Genomic DNA, 14,748 nt, shown 5'->3' with positions numbered 1-14,748 from the left:
GTACCAAGTGACCATCCAGTGGAGCCTGGTGGGACCCAAGTGACCATCCAGTGGAGCCTGGTGGCACCAAGTGACCATCCAGTGGAGCCTGGTGGGTCCTAAGCGATCTCAATGGAGCCTGGTGGGACCCAAGTGACCATCCAGTGGAGACTGGTAGCACCAAGTGACCATCCAGTGGAGACTGGTGACACCAAGTGACCAATCAGTGGAGACCCAGAGCCTGGTGGGACCCAAGAGACCATTCAGTGGAGATTGGTGGGTCCCAAGTGACCTCAGTGGAGCCTGGTGGGACCAAGTGACCTCAGTGGAGCCTGGTGGGACCAAGTGATCAGCTAAGAGAGCCAGGTGGGACCCCTTGGCCCCCCCAGTGCAGCCTGGTGGAACCCAAGCTCTGACCCTGAAAGGACACCCAGAGAGGCTGCCACAAGAGATCTTCTTTCCTCCAGAAGCAGAGGGACAGAACCCACCCCCAAAGCTCACCTGGGCTGCAGGACATCCCCCAGCCAGTGTCTGTGTCCCCTCTCCCTGCCATTCCCAAGAGCATTCCCAGGGGCTGCTGCCTCCCCCAGCTCCGCTGGCCCTGACCTTCAGCTGGGAGCCTCCCGAGTGGCTGCGTTAAACCAGCAGCGTGGGGAGAAAGGGAAATGTCTCTGAGATGGTGTGGAAAAGGGCAGGAGGGGGTGGGCTGTGAAACATTAGAGCAGTTCAAGTCTGCCACTTAATCCCAGAGCCATTCCAGCGGGATGGGGGCAGGGAGCCAGCCCTGCCCTGCCCTGCCCCGGCGCCGGGGCCGGCCGCGGGGCTGCCAGGGACAAAGCTGCAGGCTGGCAGAGCCTGAAAAGTCCCAGCAGGCTGAGGTGGGTCCGAGGGGGGCACATCAATGAATGTGCCACCAAATGAGGAGTGCTGGAAAGGCTGAGGTGGAGGCAGCAGAGAGGAGAAGGCTTGGAGCAAAGAGCTGGGAAAGGGAAGAGCGCGGAATGGAACCCTGGGGCGGTTGGGGTGGGAAGGGAGCTGGAAGGGGAAGCACAGAACACACTGGGATGGAAGGGAGCTTGAAAGCTCAGCCAGTCCAACCCCCCTGCAGGCAGCAGGGACATCCCCAGCCAGAGCAGGCTGCTCAGAGTCCCATCAAGCCTGACCTTGAGTGTCCCCAGGGATGGAGCCTCCACCACCTCCCAAAGATGCCAATCTGCAAGCTCAGGAGGCTGCCAGGCAGGGACAGGACTGGGGGGGATGGAGCAAAACTAGAAGTGGGGAGATGCAGATTGGATGTGAGGAAGAAGTTGTTCCCCAGGAGGGTGGTGAGAGCCTGGCACAGGTTGCCCAGGGAGGTGGTGGAAGCCTCAGCCCTGGAGGATTTGCAGCCAGGCTGGATGTGGCTGTGAGCAACCTGCTGTGGTGTGAGGTGTCCCTGCCCATGGCAGGGGCTTGGAACTGGCTGAGCCTTGAGCTCCCTTCCAGCCCTGACAGTTCTGTGACTCTAAATATCTGGCTGGGGTGATTCCATTCCCTGGGGACCTTTGGGATGCTCAGGATGGCTTAAGGCTCCTGCAGATGTTTAAGCTCAGGCAGTGGTCAGCTGAGACCTTTTCAGAACCAGAGAATTGGTTGGAAAAGCTCTCTGAGATCATCCAACCCAACCAGCAGCCCAGCCCCACCATGGCCACCAAAGCCTGGCCCCAGCTGCCATGGCCACAGGGTTCCTCAACACCTCCAGGGCTGGGGACTCCACCACCTCCCTGGGCAGCCTGGGACAATCCCTGACCACTCCTCCAGCAAAGAAATTATTCCTCATCTCCAACCTAAACCTCCCCTGGTGCAGCCTGAGGCCATTTCCTCTTGTCCTGTCCCTTGTTCCTTGGCAGAAGAGCCCAACCCCCAGCTGGCTCCAGCCTCCTTGCAGGAGCTGTAGAAGGTCTCCCCTCAGCCTCCTTCTCCCCAGCTCCCTCAGCTGCTCCTCCCCAGCCCTCTCCTCCAGACTCTTCCCCAGCTTGGTTGCCCTTCTCTGGCCCTGCTCCAGCTCCTCAATGCCCTTCTGGCAGGCAGGAGCCCAACCCTGATCCCAGGACTCAAGCTGTGGCCTCCCCAGTGCCCAGCCCAGGGGCACCATCCCTGCCCTGCTCCTGCTGCCCACTCCAATGCTGCTCCAGGCCAGGCTGCTGGTGGCCTTCATGCCCACCTGGGCACCCCCTGGGCCAGCTCCCTCTCCACAGATTTCAGGGGCATTCTGGGGTCTGAGGGGAAGAATTGGTTGGGAAAAAGGTGTCTGAAGATCCTGGTGCTGACTGCACTCAGCAGTGCCCAGCCCAGGGGCACCATCCCTGCCCTGCTCCTGCTGCCCACACCCTTGCTGCTCCAGGCCAGGCTGCTGGTGGCCTTCATGCCCACCTGGGCACCCCCTGGGCAGCTCCCAACCACTCTGCCCCACAGCCTGAAGCTTTCCTGGGGTTGTTGGCAGGAGAGGGGGGTGGGTGGGTGGGTGGGGGGAGAAGAATGAGATCAGGCAGAAGTTCATTAAGAGGGAATGAAAACCCCACAACTATGGAATCACTAAAAGCTGCTTAATCACCAGGACAAAAGAATGGAGGAGCTCTCCAGCCCCAGCTTCAGGCAGTGAGGCTGAGCACAGTAATCTGCTTACTCTTAAATCTCTTTTGTCAGGGCTGAGAGGGCCCTTCCCCACCACACAAAAAAAAAACCCACCCCACAACCTTCTCCTGGGCAAATCCATCTCCTTGTGAGCCTCCCAGGAGTCAAGTGCTCCTTCCAGGATCAAAGAGCAGCAACAGATTCGGGGGTAGGGGGAGGCAGGGGGTTGGGGAAATGCTGCTGGAGATGGCAGGGAGGGAGGAGAGGAAAAAAAAAACTCCAGGCAGAAGGACGATTTAGCTGCAGTTTAGGGAGAGGGAGCAAAGGAGCTGGCAGCAGGGCTCCCTGTGCTTTTCCCAAGAGGAATTTTCCCCTAACAGGTGGCAAAAATCAGGCCTCAGAATGCTCTGATCTTTCCCAGTTCCCACCCAGCTGCTGCCTGGGATGTGGCAGCCCAAGGAAACTCTCCCCCCACACACACACTCCCACCCCCACCAGCGCTGGCTGCTGCTCCTCCTAGCACCCAGCTTCCACCACTTTGATCCCATGTTGTCCCAGAAAATTGGCTCTTCCCCCTTGGCTGAGGCCTCTGGTTCCCAGGGGCTGCTGGCAAGTGTCCTACCTGCCAGGTGTCGGTGGGACCACGCAGTGCTTGGGCTTGGCTGGGGAGGGACCTGCAGAGGTCACCCAGCCCAACCCCCCCTGCAATCAGCAGGGGCACCCCCAACTGGCACAGGCTGCCCACAGCCCCAACCAACCTGAGCTGCAATGGTGCCTGGGGGATTGGGCATCTCCCACCTCTCTGGGCAGCCTGGGACAAGGTCTCACCACCCTCGGGGGGGGAAATTCCTTCCTTACCTCCCCTTAAGTTTTCCACCCACAGAAGGCAGCCCTCCACGATCTTCTGTTGCCTGGGGGGGCTTGGCACGGCTCCCAAGCACCAGAAGGGATGCAGAGCCCTGGGCCACAGCCCTGGGGCTCTCCCAGGTTGGGATCTGGGGGCAGGAGCAGCTCAGTACCTGGTGCAGCTTGGCCAGGACGGGGCCGGTCCTCTCCTTCTCCTCATACTTCTCCACCTTGGCCTGCAGGCGCTTGTAGTCCTGCAGGGTCTGCTCCCTTCTCTTCACAGCCATGTTCAGGCTGGGGAACACGCTGCTGAACCTGGGGGAAGGTGGGGAGGGACCTCTGGGTGGCAGGTCTCAGCCTGAGCTTGGAAGCAGCGAGGTTGGGAAAGGCCTCCAAGACCAAGCAGCAGCCCAGCACCGCCAGGGCACCGCCAGGGCACCGCCAAAGCCTGGCCCCAGCTGCCATGGCCACAGGGTTCCTCAACACCCCCAGGGCTGGGGACTCCACCACCTCCCTGGGCAGCCTCTGCCACCCCCTGACCACTCCTCCAGCAAAGAAATTGTTCCTCATCTCCAACCCAAACCTCCCCTGGTGCAACCTGAGGCCATTTCCTCTTGTCCTGTCCCTTGTTCCTTGGCAGAAGAGCCCAACCCCCAGCTGGCTCCAGCCTCCTTGCAGGGAGCTGTAGGGAGCCAGAAGGTCTCCCCTCAGCCTCCTTCTCCCCAGCTCCCTCAGCTGCTCCTCCCCAGCCCTCTTCTCCAGACCCTTCCCCACCTTCCTTACCCTTCCCTGGCCCTGCTCCAGCTCCTCAGTATCCTTCTTGGAGTGAGGAGCTCCAAACTGATCCCAGGACTCAAGCTGTGGCCTCAGCAGTGCCCAGCCCAGGAGCACCATCCCTGCCCTGCTCCTGCTGCCCACACCATTGCTGCTCCAGGCCAGGCTGCTGGTGCCCTTTCTGCCCACCTGGGCACCCCCTGGGCAGTCTCCTCCCTCTCTGCAGATTTCAGGGGCATTCTGGGGTGTGAGGTGAGGAATTGGGTGGGAAAAAGGTGCCTGAAGATCCTGGTGCTGACTTTTGCTTCTGAGAGAGAAGCAAACAACTTTGTGAGCTCTTTCCATTGACAACCCCCACCTGGAAGCCAGGTTGGGGGCTGGGGGAAGGGACATCAGCAAAAAGAACCTCACCTGATGACTACCACTGAGTTCAGGTCATCAGACCCCAGCACGGTTTGGGTTGGAAGGGACCTGAAAGGTCATCCAGTTCCAACCCCTCCCCAGGCTGTGGGCAGGGACACCAGAGGTCAGCAGCCACAGGGCTTTGGGTTCAGGCACAACCCTGGGGGTGTTCACAGCCACTCCATCCCCTGATCAAAGCCCATTTTCCACTGCTGTGGTCTTGCTGGGCCAGCCTGGGTGCTGGGTGAGGAGGCAAAGGGCTTCTGTCCCTCAGCTTTGATAGCTGGAGAAGGGCTGATGCCAGCAGCCAGGCAGAGGGGGGGTAGGGGAAATGTTTGTGTTGAAGCATTTATGGCCAAGAATTTACACTCATGTCCAAGCACCCCTCAGGGAGCTGGTGCCCCAGGGATGTGTCCTTGCAATCCTGCAGGCCCAGGACACCCAGGGACAGCCCCGTGGCCAGCTCTCACGTGCTCAGCCCCTGCTGCTGCTGCTATTCTCTCCTCTGCCCCCAAACTTGATTGCAAGAGGCAACCTGCAAAAGTCATCAGGGAGCTTGCCCAGCGTCAGCCAGCCCCCAGCTGCCCATGCTTGGCTCAGATGCTGCTCTCCTGACATGGCTTTTTATGGAAACCTTTGCTCCCAGCTCCCCATTCTGCTGCAGTGCCACCGCAGCTCCTCTGGGCCTGCCCCTGCCGGGCTCTGAGCCTGGCCTCAACCATCCCCTAGGCTCCAGGCTGCTGCTCAAATACCTCCTCCCTTGACTGCAGGTCCAAAAATATGCCAGGAGAGGGCTGGGGAGGCAGCAAAGACTGCATGGAGGAAAGGAAAAGGTTTTCCACCCCCCCTCCCCCCTCCCAGCTGGGAGGTCTCCCCAGCTCAGGTGCCCCTTGCCAGTGCCAAAGGTGGGCAGGTTGTGGTCCCAGCTCCTGCAGGAGTTTTGCCCAGTTGTTAATGAGCTGGCAATGGGCAGGATGGAACCCACCAGGAGTGCAGCTCAGGGCTTCCCCTTTCAGGATCCCAGTGTGGTGGGGTTGGAAGAGACCCCTGGAGATCATCCACACCAAACCCCTGCTCCAGCAGGGCCTCCCCCTCAGCCTCCTTTTCTCCAAGCTGAACAAGCCCAGCTGCTTCAGCCACCTCTCAGAAGTTCTCCAGCCCCTTCTCCAGCTGCCTTGCCCTTCCCTGGATGTGCTGCAGCTCCTCAAGACCCAGGGGCTGGAGGCTCTGAGAGCCCCAGCCACTCCCAGCCCCCCCAGCAGGACCTTCTGGCTTTGGCTGTTCTTTCTCAGCACAGAACCAAGGGAAAACTGACCCAAAGCCTTGGTGGGCAGGGTGCTAAGAGCAGAGGGGAGCAGGTGAGGCAGCAGCAGTGGGCATTAGAGCCCTCACCACAAAAGCAGCTTGAGAATTAAGCTGCTGGCCCCTGTCACTTTTTCGGGAAGGCTCCGAGATTGGATTAGGGCACAGGCGGCTTAGGAGGAGCAGGGGAGGGGAGACAGCCAGGGCATAACCAGGAGAAACCACCAACTCCTGTCTGTCCCAGGGGCTTGGTGAGGAGGAGAAGAGATGTAGAGGACATCCTGGGGAAGTTCTCTGAGGAGGACAGGCTTAGCCCTGGGAATGAGACCCAGGCAGCTCTCTGAATTCCCAGCCAGGTCACCACCTCGTCTCCAGGCCAGCCGAGCCTGCAGCTTGCTGGGATTAAAGGATGGGCTTGGAGAGAGGCACAGCCACCAGGGATGGATGTGGCACCAGGAGTCCTGGATGCCTTCCTTAGGCAGCCTGGTTGACAGGGCTGCCTCTGCTGGACAGCTGAAAACTGCTTTCCTTGAAGGATCAACCTGCCCTAGGGTGAGGTGTCCCTGCCCATGGCAGGGGGGCTGGAACTGGCTGAGCCTTGAGGTCCCTTCCAAGCCTGACAGGTCTGTGATTCTGTGATCAGATAATCAGATCTAGGATGCATCTATGATCAGATCTAGAATGCATCTATGATCTCTGATCAGATCTAGAATGCATCAGGTTGGAAGGGACCTTCCAAGATCTTGTCCAATCTTGCCAGCAGGGACACCTCCAGCTAGAGCAGGCTGCTCAGAGCTCCAAACAACCTGACCTTGAATGGCTCCAGGGATGGGATCTCCATCACCCTCCTTGGGCAGCCTGTGCCAGTGTCTCACCAGCCTCACTGTGCAGAACTTCCTCCTGGTGTCCAACCTGAATCTCCCCTGCTCCAGTTTCAAACCCTTGCCTCTCATCCTGTCACTCCAAGCCCTTCCTCAACAGTCCCTTTCCTGGAGGTCCCCTCCTGATATTGAAATGCAGCAATGAGGTTTCCCTGGAGCCTCCTCCTCCCCAGGCTGACCCCCAACTCTCCCAGCCTCTCCCCACAGAGGAGGTTCTCCATCCCCTGATCATCTCCATGGCCTCCTCTGGTGGGCAGCTGTGGGGAGCTCAGTGTGGGGATGCTCCAGGAGTGGGAGCAGCAAGGCTCCTGAGCAGTCTGTCTTCTTCCTGCCCTCTCCATCTCTGATTCATTATCCTGTGGCTTCCCCCAGCTCCCCCTTTTTAGTGGCAGCAATGCAAAGGAGCTGAATCACAGCACCACTGTGGCTGGAAAAAGACCTTCAAGATCATCAAGCCCAACCATTCCCTAACTCATCAAAGTCCAACCAACTCCCTGACCTTTGGTGCAGGGCAAAAAATCCTCCCCACTGCCCATGGCTCTCTGAATTCCCAGCCAGGTCACCACCTCGTCTCCAGGCCAGCCGAGCCTGCAGCTTGCTGGGATTAAAGGATGGGCTTGGAGAGAGGCACAGCCACCAGGGATGGAAGTGGCACCAGGAGTCCTGGCTGCCTTCCTTAGGCAGCCTGGTTGACAGGGCTGCCTCTGCTGGACAGCTGAAAACTGCTTTCCTGGAAGGATCAGCCTGCCCTAGGGTGAGGTGTCCCTGCCCATGGCAGGGGGCTGGAACTGGCTGAGCCTTGAGCTCCCTTCCAAGCCTGACAATTCTATCTATGATTCTCCTCTGTCCTTTCACCACTCTTCTTCCCCACCTGGAAAGGTCTTGAGGACTCTTATTGGCAGCCCCAGGAGCTGGACTAGGCTGGCAGGTACCTGTGCTCCTCCCCATGGTTGGACTCAGTGATCTTTAGAGGTCTTTTCCCATGGCATTGCTGGTTTGATTCCATGACCTTAGAGGTCTGTGAGGACAGGCTGAGGATGCTGGGGTTGTTCAGCCTGGAGAAGGTTCCAGGGGGGGACTTCTGGTGGCCCTTCAGGACTTAAGAGAAAGCTGGAGATAGACTTTTGGACAGGGCCTGACGTGACAGAACAAGGGGGGATGGTTGGAACTAAAAGAAGGAGATTGAGACTGGGGAGAAGGAAGAAATGTTTGACACTGAGGGTGGGGAGAGCCTGGCCCAGGCTGCCCCAGAGAGGTAGCAGCTGCCCCATCCCTGGCACCATTGCAGGTCAGGATGTTTGGGGCTGTGAGCAACCTGCTCTGGTCGGGGATGTCCCTGCTGGCTGCAGGGGGGGGATGGCCTGGATGAGCTTTAGAGGTCCCTTCTCACCCAACCCAATCCATCCCTCTCTGATTCTGTGGGTCTCTTCCCATGGCATTTATGGGTGGACTTGATGACCCTCGAGGCCTTTCCCAACCAAACCCATTCTGTGATGCTTTTAGGGACAGCAGCTTGGATAGTAATGGAAAGGAGAGGAAGAGGAGAGGCTCTGCAGCTGGCACCGAGCAGAGGAGAAAGGACAAACAGAGCTGGGGAGCACCAGACACAAAAGCAAAGTGGTGGATGAAGGGATGAGGAAGGAAGCTTGGAGAGGAAGAAGGGTGGCTGAAGCAGCTGGGCTCTGCTGGGGGATGCCAGCCATGCCTCAGCCTGTGCCCACACATCCACCCACCAGGAAGGGGGAAACTCAAACCAGCCCTTCCGAGGAGAGCCGAAAGGGACAGAGAGGAAGGGAAAAGCAGCGAGCTGGCCGGGGGGGATTAGGCTGAGAGGCTGAGGGAGGGGGCCAGGCGGCCATGTGGCCATAGCTTTGTGCACCAAATCCTCATTAGGGTCTCGTTAAGGACATGAAAGCCTCTTGTCCTGCTTCCGCTCCCCGGCACCCCTGGGGCTGCTCCCGGCCGCCGGTTATCGGCTTCGGGCTGCCCGGCAGGAAACGCAGCTGGGAGGGCGCATGGGAACGGCAGGGGGAGGGGGAGAAAGGAGGAGAGGAGGAAAGAAGAATGAAGAAGAAAGGGGGAGGAAGATGAGGAAGGAAGGGGGAGGAAGATGAGGAAGGAAGGGGGAGGAAGATGAGGAAGGAAGGGGGAGGAAGATGAGGAAGGAAGGGGGAGGAAGATGAGGAAGGAAGGGGGAGGAAGATGAGGAAGGAAGGGGGAGGAAGATGAGGAAGGAAGGGGGAGGAAGATGAGGAAGGAAGGGGGAGGAAGATGAGGAAGGAAGGGGGAGGAAGATGAGGAAGGAAGGGGGAGGAAGATGAGGAAGGAAGGGGGAGGAAGATGAGGAAGGAAGGGGGAGGAAGATGAGGAAGGAAGGGGGAGGAAGATGAGGAAGGAAGGGGGAGGAAGATGAGGAAGGAAGGGGGAGGAAGATGAGGAAGGAAGGGGGAGGAAGATGAGGAAGGAAAGGGGAGGAAGATGAGGAAGGAAGGGGGAGGAAGATGAGGAAGGAAGGGGGAGGAAGATGAGGAAGGAAGGGGGAGGAAGATGAGGAAGAAAAGGGGAGGAAGATGAGGAAGAAAGGGGGAGGAAGATGAAGAAGAAAGAAGGAAGACAATGAAGAAGGAAGAAAGAAAGAAGAAAATGAAGCAGGTAGAAGGAGGAAGAAGAAAGGAAGAAAATGAAGAAGGAATAGGACTGAAGAAGAAAGAAGGAAGAAAATGAAGGAGAAAATAGACTGAAGAAGAAAGGAGGAAGAAAATGAAGACTGAATAAGAAGGAAGAAGATTAAAAAGGAGAAAGAGGATGAAAAAGAAGAAAATCAAAGAAGGAAGAAAAAGATGGAAAAGAAGACAATTAAAGGAGAAAGATGAAAAAGAAGAAGAAATGGAAAAGGTGAAAGAGATGGAGAAGAGGAATCTAAGCAGGCATCTCCCTAAGGGGAGAGCAGATCCCTGCTGCCTCTCCCCAGCCACCCCAGCTCCTTGCTGAATAGAATAGAATAGAATAGAATAGAATAGAATAGAATAGAATAGAATAGAATAGACCAGGTTGAAAGAGACCTTTGAGATTGTCACATCCAACCTATCCCCCAGCACCATCTAATCACCTAAACCATGGCACCAAGTGCCTCATCCAGGCTCTTCCTAAACACCTCCAGGGATGGGGACTCCACCACCTCCCTGGGCAGCACATCCCAATGGCCAATTCCTCTTTCTGGGAAGAACTTCTTCCTAACACCCAGCCTAAACCTCCCCTGGCACAGCTTGAGACTGTGTCCTCTTGTTCTGGTGCTGGGTGCCTGGGAGAAGAGCCCAACCCCCACCTGGCTCCAACCTCCCTTCAGGGAGTTGGAGAGAGCAAGAAGGTCTCCCCTGAGCCTCCTCTTGTGCAGGCTAAGCAACCCCAGCTCCCTCAGCCTCTCCTCACAGGGCTGTGCTCCAGACCCCTCCCCAGCTTTCTTGCCCTTCTCTGGACACCTTCCAGCAACTCAACATGCTGCAATATTGTCTCTGCTCCTCCTCCAGTGACCAATCTCCAGCCAAGGGCTTCTTGGGGAGGGACTCCAAAAGCCAAACTCTACACAAGCCTCTTGTACCCAGAAGCATTTAAACAACACAGAGCCACCCCCTCCCCCTCTTCCCCTCCATCTACCCCTGGCTTTCTGCTCCAAATCCTCCACTCTTTGGTTGAAACCAGGCCTGGACAACTCAGTGGAGATATATTCTCCCTCTCCACCCTCCCCATCTGCCTCTGATTCCAATTTATTCCCACTAATGATAATTGCCTGGGTGAGCCCTTATCTGCTGCTTGGGCTAACAAAGCAGCAGAAGACCACCAGGGAAGGGGTAATAAAGTGCAGATGTGGCAGCAGGAGGGGAGGGAAATCCACCCCAAAACCTTTTCTAGGTCAGCAGCAAGTTGGGGAAAGAGGCTGGAGATGGAAGCACCTCGCTGGCAAGCAGAGCAGCTTCCTCAAGGCAGCTTTGGGTTAAGCTGCAACTTCCAGCCCAGCAAAACCTTGCTTGGGATTTCTCCAGCAGCAGCAGCAGGGCAAGGGGAGGTGCAAGCTCTGCAGTTCTCTCCTGCATCTCATTATGCCTCCAAATGGACCCCTTGGGCTCCTTCAAAACATTAAGTCCTGGCCCTGGGTGGACCTAGGAGTCACAAAATTGGGGATGAAAGGGAGGGGAGAGGGGGTTTAGCTCAGAGGGGAGATGCAGCCTCCCTGAGCATGACACATAAGCTGTTTAAGAGCACTCAGCAGCTGGCTGCAGGTGCCAAAGGGCAGGAAGAGGAGGGGGGTGGGGGAGGGAACCTCACCAGCTTCCAGGCCAATGGAAATTTAGGGATGTTGGAGGGAATTGCCAGGACTGGAAAGCAGATGGGATGATGGAAGGAACACCCTGGTGTCTAACCAAGGGCTGGGCAGATCCACCTCTGGAGGGGGTCCAGGGAAGGGTAACAAAGTAGGGTCTGGAGAACAGGGCTAGGGAGGAGCAGCTGAGGGTGTGGAGGGTGCAGAACAGGAGGCTGAGGGAGCTGGGGGTGTGGAGGGTGCAGAACAGGAGGCTGAGGGAGCTGGGGGTGTGGAGGGTGCAGAACAGGAGGCTGAGGGAGCTGGGGGTGTGGAGGGTGCAGAACAGGAGGCTGAGGGAGCTGGGGGTGTGGAGGGTGCAGAACAGGAGGCTGAGGGAAGACCTTCTGGCTCTCTACAGTGCCCTGACAGGAAGCTGGAGCTCAGGTTGGTCTCCTTTCCCTAGGGTCAAGTAACAGAAGGAGAGGAAATGGCCTGAAACTGTGCCAAGGGAAGGTCAGGTTGGGGATTGGGAGAAATTTCTTTGCTGGAGGAGTGGTCAGGGATTGGCAGAGGCTGCCCAGGGAGGTGGTGGAGTCCCCAGCCCTGGAGGTGTTCAGGAACCCTGTGGCCATGGCAGCTGGGGCCAGGGTGTGATGGCCATGGTGGGGTTGGGCTGCTGGTTGGACTCAATGATCTCAGAGAGCTTTTCCAAGCCACACAATCCTCTGCTTCTATGAGTGGAGAGCTGAGTGTGACACCTTCTGAGGTGAAACTTCCCAGCCAAAGTTCTCCTGGGCACCATGGATGCACCAAGGAGGAAACACCAACTATGTGCTGCCTTAAATCCAAAGCCAGGGGAGAAAAGGACCTTTCCCACCCCGGACCACAGCAGTATCCTGAGCCAGAAGCTGCCCAAATGCAGAACCAGACCTTGGCAAAGTGGAAAGGGCCTGGGATCAACAGCCCCATGGAACCCCAGGGGTTCAGACACAGGGTGAGGCTTTGCCTCATATCTTTGTGCAGGGTTTGTGTTTTCCTTCATCCCCTCTAGCTAACACAAGCTGGGGGGAAGAAAACAACAGAACCTGGAAGATTTCAGAGCCACAAGCCCTCCTTCCAGTTGGAACAGACTGCTGGAAGGAGAAGTTAATGTATCTTTCATGAGGACAATTGAGATAACAAACAACACAACTCTGCAGCACAAGCCTCTGATGGATTTCTGTCTCTTTTCTCCCTTCCCTTCCCTTCCCTTCCCTTCCCTTCCCTTCCCTTCCCTTCCCTTCCCTTCCCTTCCCTTCCCTTCCCTTCCCTTCCCTTCCCTTCCCTTCCCTTCCCTTCCCTTCCCTTCCCTTCCCTTCCCTTCCCTTCCCTTCCCTTCCCTTCCCTTCCCTTCCCTTCCCTTCCCTTCCCTTCCCTTCCCTTCCCTTCCCTTCCCTTCCCTTCCCTTCCCTTCCCTTCCCTTCCCTTCCCTTCCCTTCCCTTCCCTTCCCTTCCCTTCCCTTCCCTTCCCTTCCCTTCCCTTTTTTCTCTTCTCTTTCCTTTCCCCTTTCCTCCTTTTCCCCTTTCCTCCTTTTCCCCTTTCCTCCTTTTCCCCTTTCCTCCTTTTCCCCTTTCCTCCTTTTCCCCTTTCCTCCTTTTCCCCTTTCCTCCTTTTCCCCTTTCCTCCTTTTCCCCTTTCCCCCCTTTTCCCCTTTCCCCCTTTCTCCCTTTCCCCCTTTCCCTTTCAGCTCCTGCACAAACAACCAAGGTACAACCAGAGCCACCACCCATCCCTGGACACAAATAGCATCAAGTTGCCCCAGGGGAGGTTCAGGTTGGCCTTGAGGAACAATTTCCTCCCCCTGAGGGTTGTCAAGGCCTGGCCCAGGCTGCCCAGGGCAGTGGTGGAGTCCCTATCCCTGGAGGGGTTTCAGAGCTGTGGAGCTGTGGTGCTGAGGGCCATGGCTTGGTGGTGCCCTGGGGCAGTGCTGGGTGAAGGCTTGGACTTGATGAGCTTAAAGGCCTCTTCCCTCCAAAATGATTCCATGATTCTACACCCCATCCTGCACCAGTTACCAGCCTGGCTGGAGAGCACTAAGCACACAGAGAAGGTCCCCAGCTGACAATCCTCCTTCAGCTGGAGCAAAGGGTTGGTAGGAACCAACACACAGGTGGAGGGAAGTTGGCTGCTTCAATGCCTTCAGAGTTCCTCTCCTCAGGTGCTCTTCAAAGCACAGATGAAGACATCTGGCAGGCTAAGAACCACAGAATCACCAAGTCCAGCATGGAAGGGACCCCTGGAGATCATCTAGTCCAAGCTTCAACACACAAGAGGCCTTCACCCTTGCCATGAACCATCTCGGGGTCAGAGTGGCTGGAGAGCAGCCAGGCAGAGAGGGACCTGGGGGTAGTGGTTGAGAGTAGTCTGAACATGAGCCAGCAGTGTGCCCAGGTGGCCAAGAAGGCCAATGGCATCCTGCCCTGGGTCAGGAACAGTGTGGCCAGCAGGAGCAGGGAGGTCATTGTGCCCTGTGCTCAGCATTGGTTAGGCCACACCTGGAGTCCTGTGTCCAGTTCTGGGCTCCTCCTCTTCTGCAGGCTAAGCAACCCCAGCTCCCTCAGCCTCTCCTCACAGGGCTGTGCTCCAGACCCCTCCCCAGTCTCATTGCCCTTCTCTGGACACCTTCAGGTCTCACAATGTCCTTCTTGGTACTTACTTTTTCAAAGGTTCTATGACTGTCTTCTGGATCTGATTCACCTGTTGACAGCAAAGGGGATGGTTTCAGGGCCAGCAGGGATGGTTTCAGGGCCACACTACACCATCTGCATCTTGCCTACCAGGGCAGGATGAGGGCTTCTGAGTGCCACCACAATGCCCTTTAACCAAAAGCCACCAAACCTCTGTCTGCTTGGGATGGGCTCCAACTCCCATGGCAACCACAGCCAGGAGGTCAAGATTACAGAGAAACTCATGTGGGAAACATCTTGGAGATGAGTGAGACCCTGGCACAGGTTGCCCAGGGAGGTTGTGGATGTTCCTTCTCCTCCCTACAGGTGTTCCAGGCCAGGCTGGATGAGGCCTTGAGCGACCTGGGCTGGTGGGAGGTGTCCCTGGGCAGCTTAGAGATCACAGAATGGTTTGGGTTGGAAGGGACCTTCAAGATGATCTCCTGCCATGGGCTGGGGGTTGTTCAGTGTGAGGGTGGTGGTGAAGCTCTGGAACAGGTTGCCCAAGGAGGTTGTGGCTGCCTCCTCTCTGGTTCCAGGCCAGGCTGGATGAGGCCTGGAGCAAGCTGTGGGAGGTGGGAGGTGTCCCTGCCCAAGGCAGGGGGTTGGAACTGGCTGAGCTTCAAGGTCCCTTCCAACCCAACCCATGCTACGAATCTCTGATGACCAGAAGGGCAGGTGGATCTGTCTGGAAGGGTGAGGGCATCAGCAGCATCTCAGCACCTTCTGATCTCCCCTTCTTCAGCCAAAGCCTTGCTGACCTTCTCCTGGTTGAAGGAGTCCATCCTCTTCATTGCCGTGTCGAAGGCTGTGACCATCTCCAGGAAGCTGGGCTCCTGCTCACACAGGGGGTTGGACAGCAGGTCTGAAGAGATCTTCACAGCAGACTTGGACATGGCTGTGGGCAGGAGGAAGAGTGCCAAAGAAAGCAGAGAGGGTCATGGC

The 14,748-nt window shown here is 57.3% G+C and overlaps 1 protein-coding gene across 2 annotated transcripts in view; it reads right to left on the bottom strand.

Moving 5' to 3' along the window:
• The window catches only part of BIN3 (bridging integrator 3), a 66,864-nt gene that overhangs the window by 12,252 nt on the left and 39,864 nt on the right, over nt 1-14,748 (bottom strand). For both annotated transcript variants that reach the window (XM_068170635.1, XM_068170636.1), the window contains 3 exons: nt 14,565-14,701; nt 13,794-13,834; nt 3,612-3,753 (listed from right to left, as the gene is read on the bottom strand). In XM_068170635.1, the coding sequence (XP_068026736.1) occupies nt 3,612-3,753; nt 13,794-13,834; nt 14,565-14,701 (320 nt within the window). The remainder of the gene's footprint in view (nt 1-3,611; nt 3,754-13,793; nt 13,835-14,564; nt 14,702-14,748) is intronic.

This window comes from Melanerpes formicivorus, unplaced genomic scaffold (genome assembly GCF_026170545.1).
Source record: "Melanerpes formicivorus ecotype bairdi unplaced genomic scaffold, bMelFor1.0.p_v2 SCAF_482, whole genome shotgun sequence".
In the NCBI taxonomy this organism is placed as follows: domain Eukaryota; kingdom Metazoa; phylum Chordata; class Aves; order Piciformes; family Picidae; genus Melanerpes; species Melanerpes formicivorus.
Note: the sequence above shows the minus strand (reverse complement) of the source record. Positions and strands in the feature narration are given on the sequence as shown.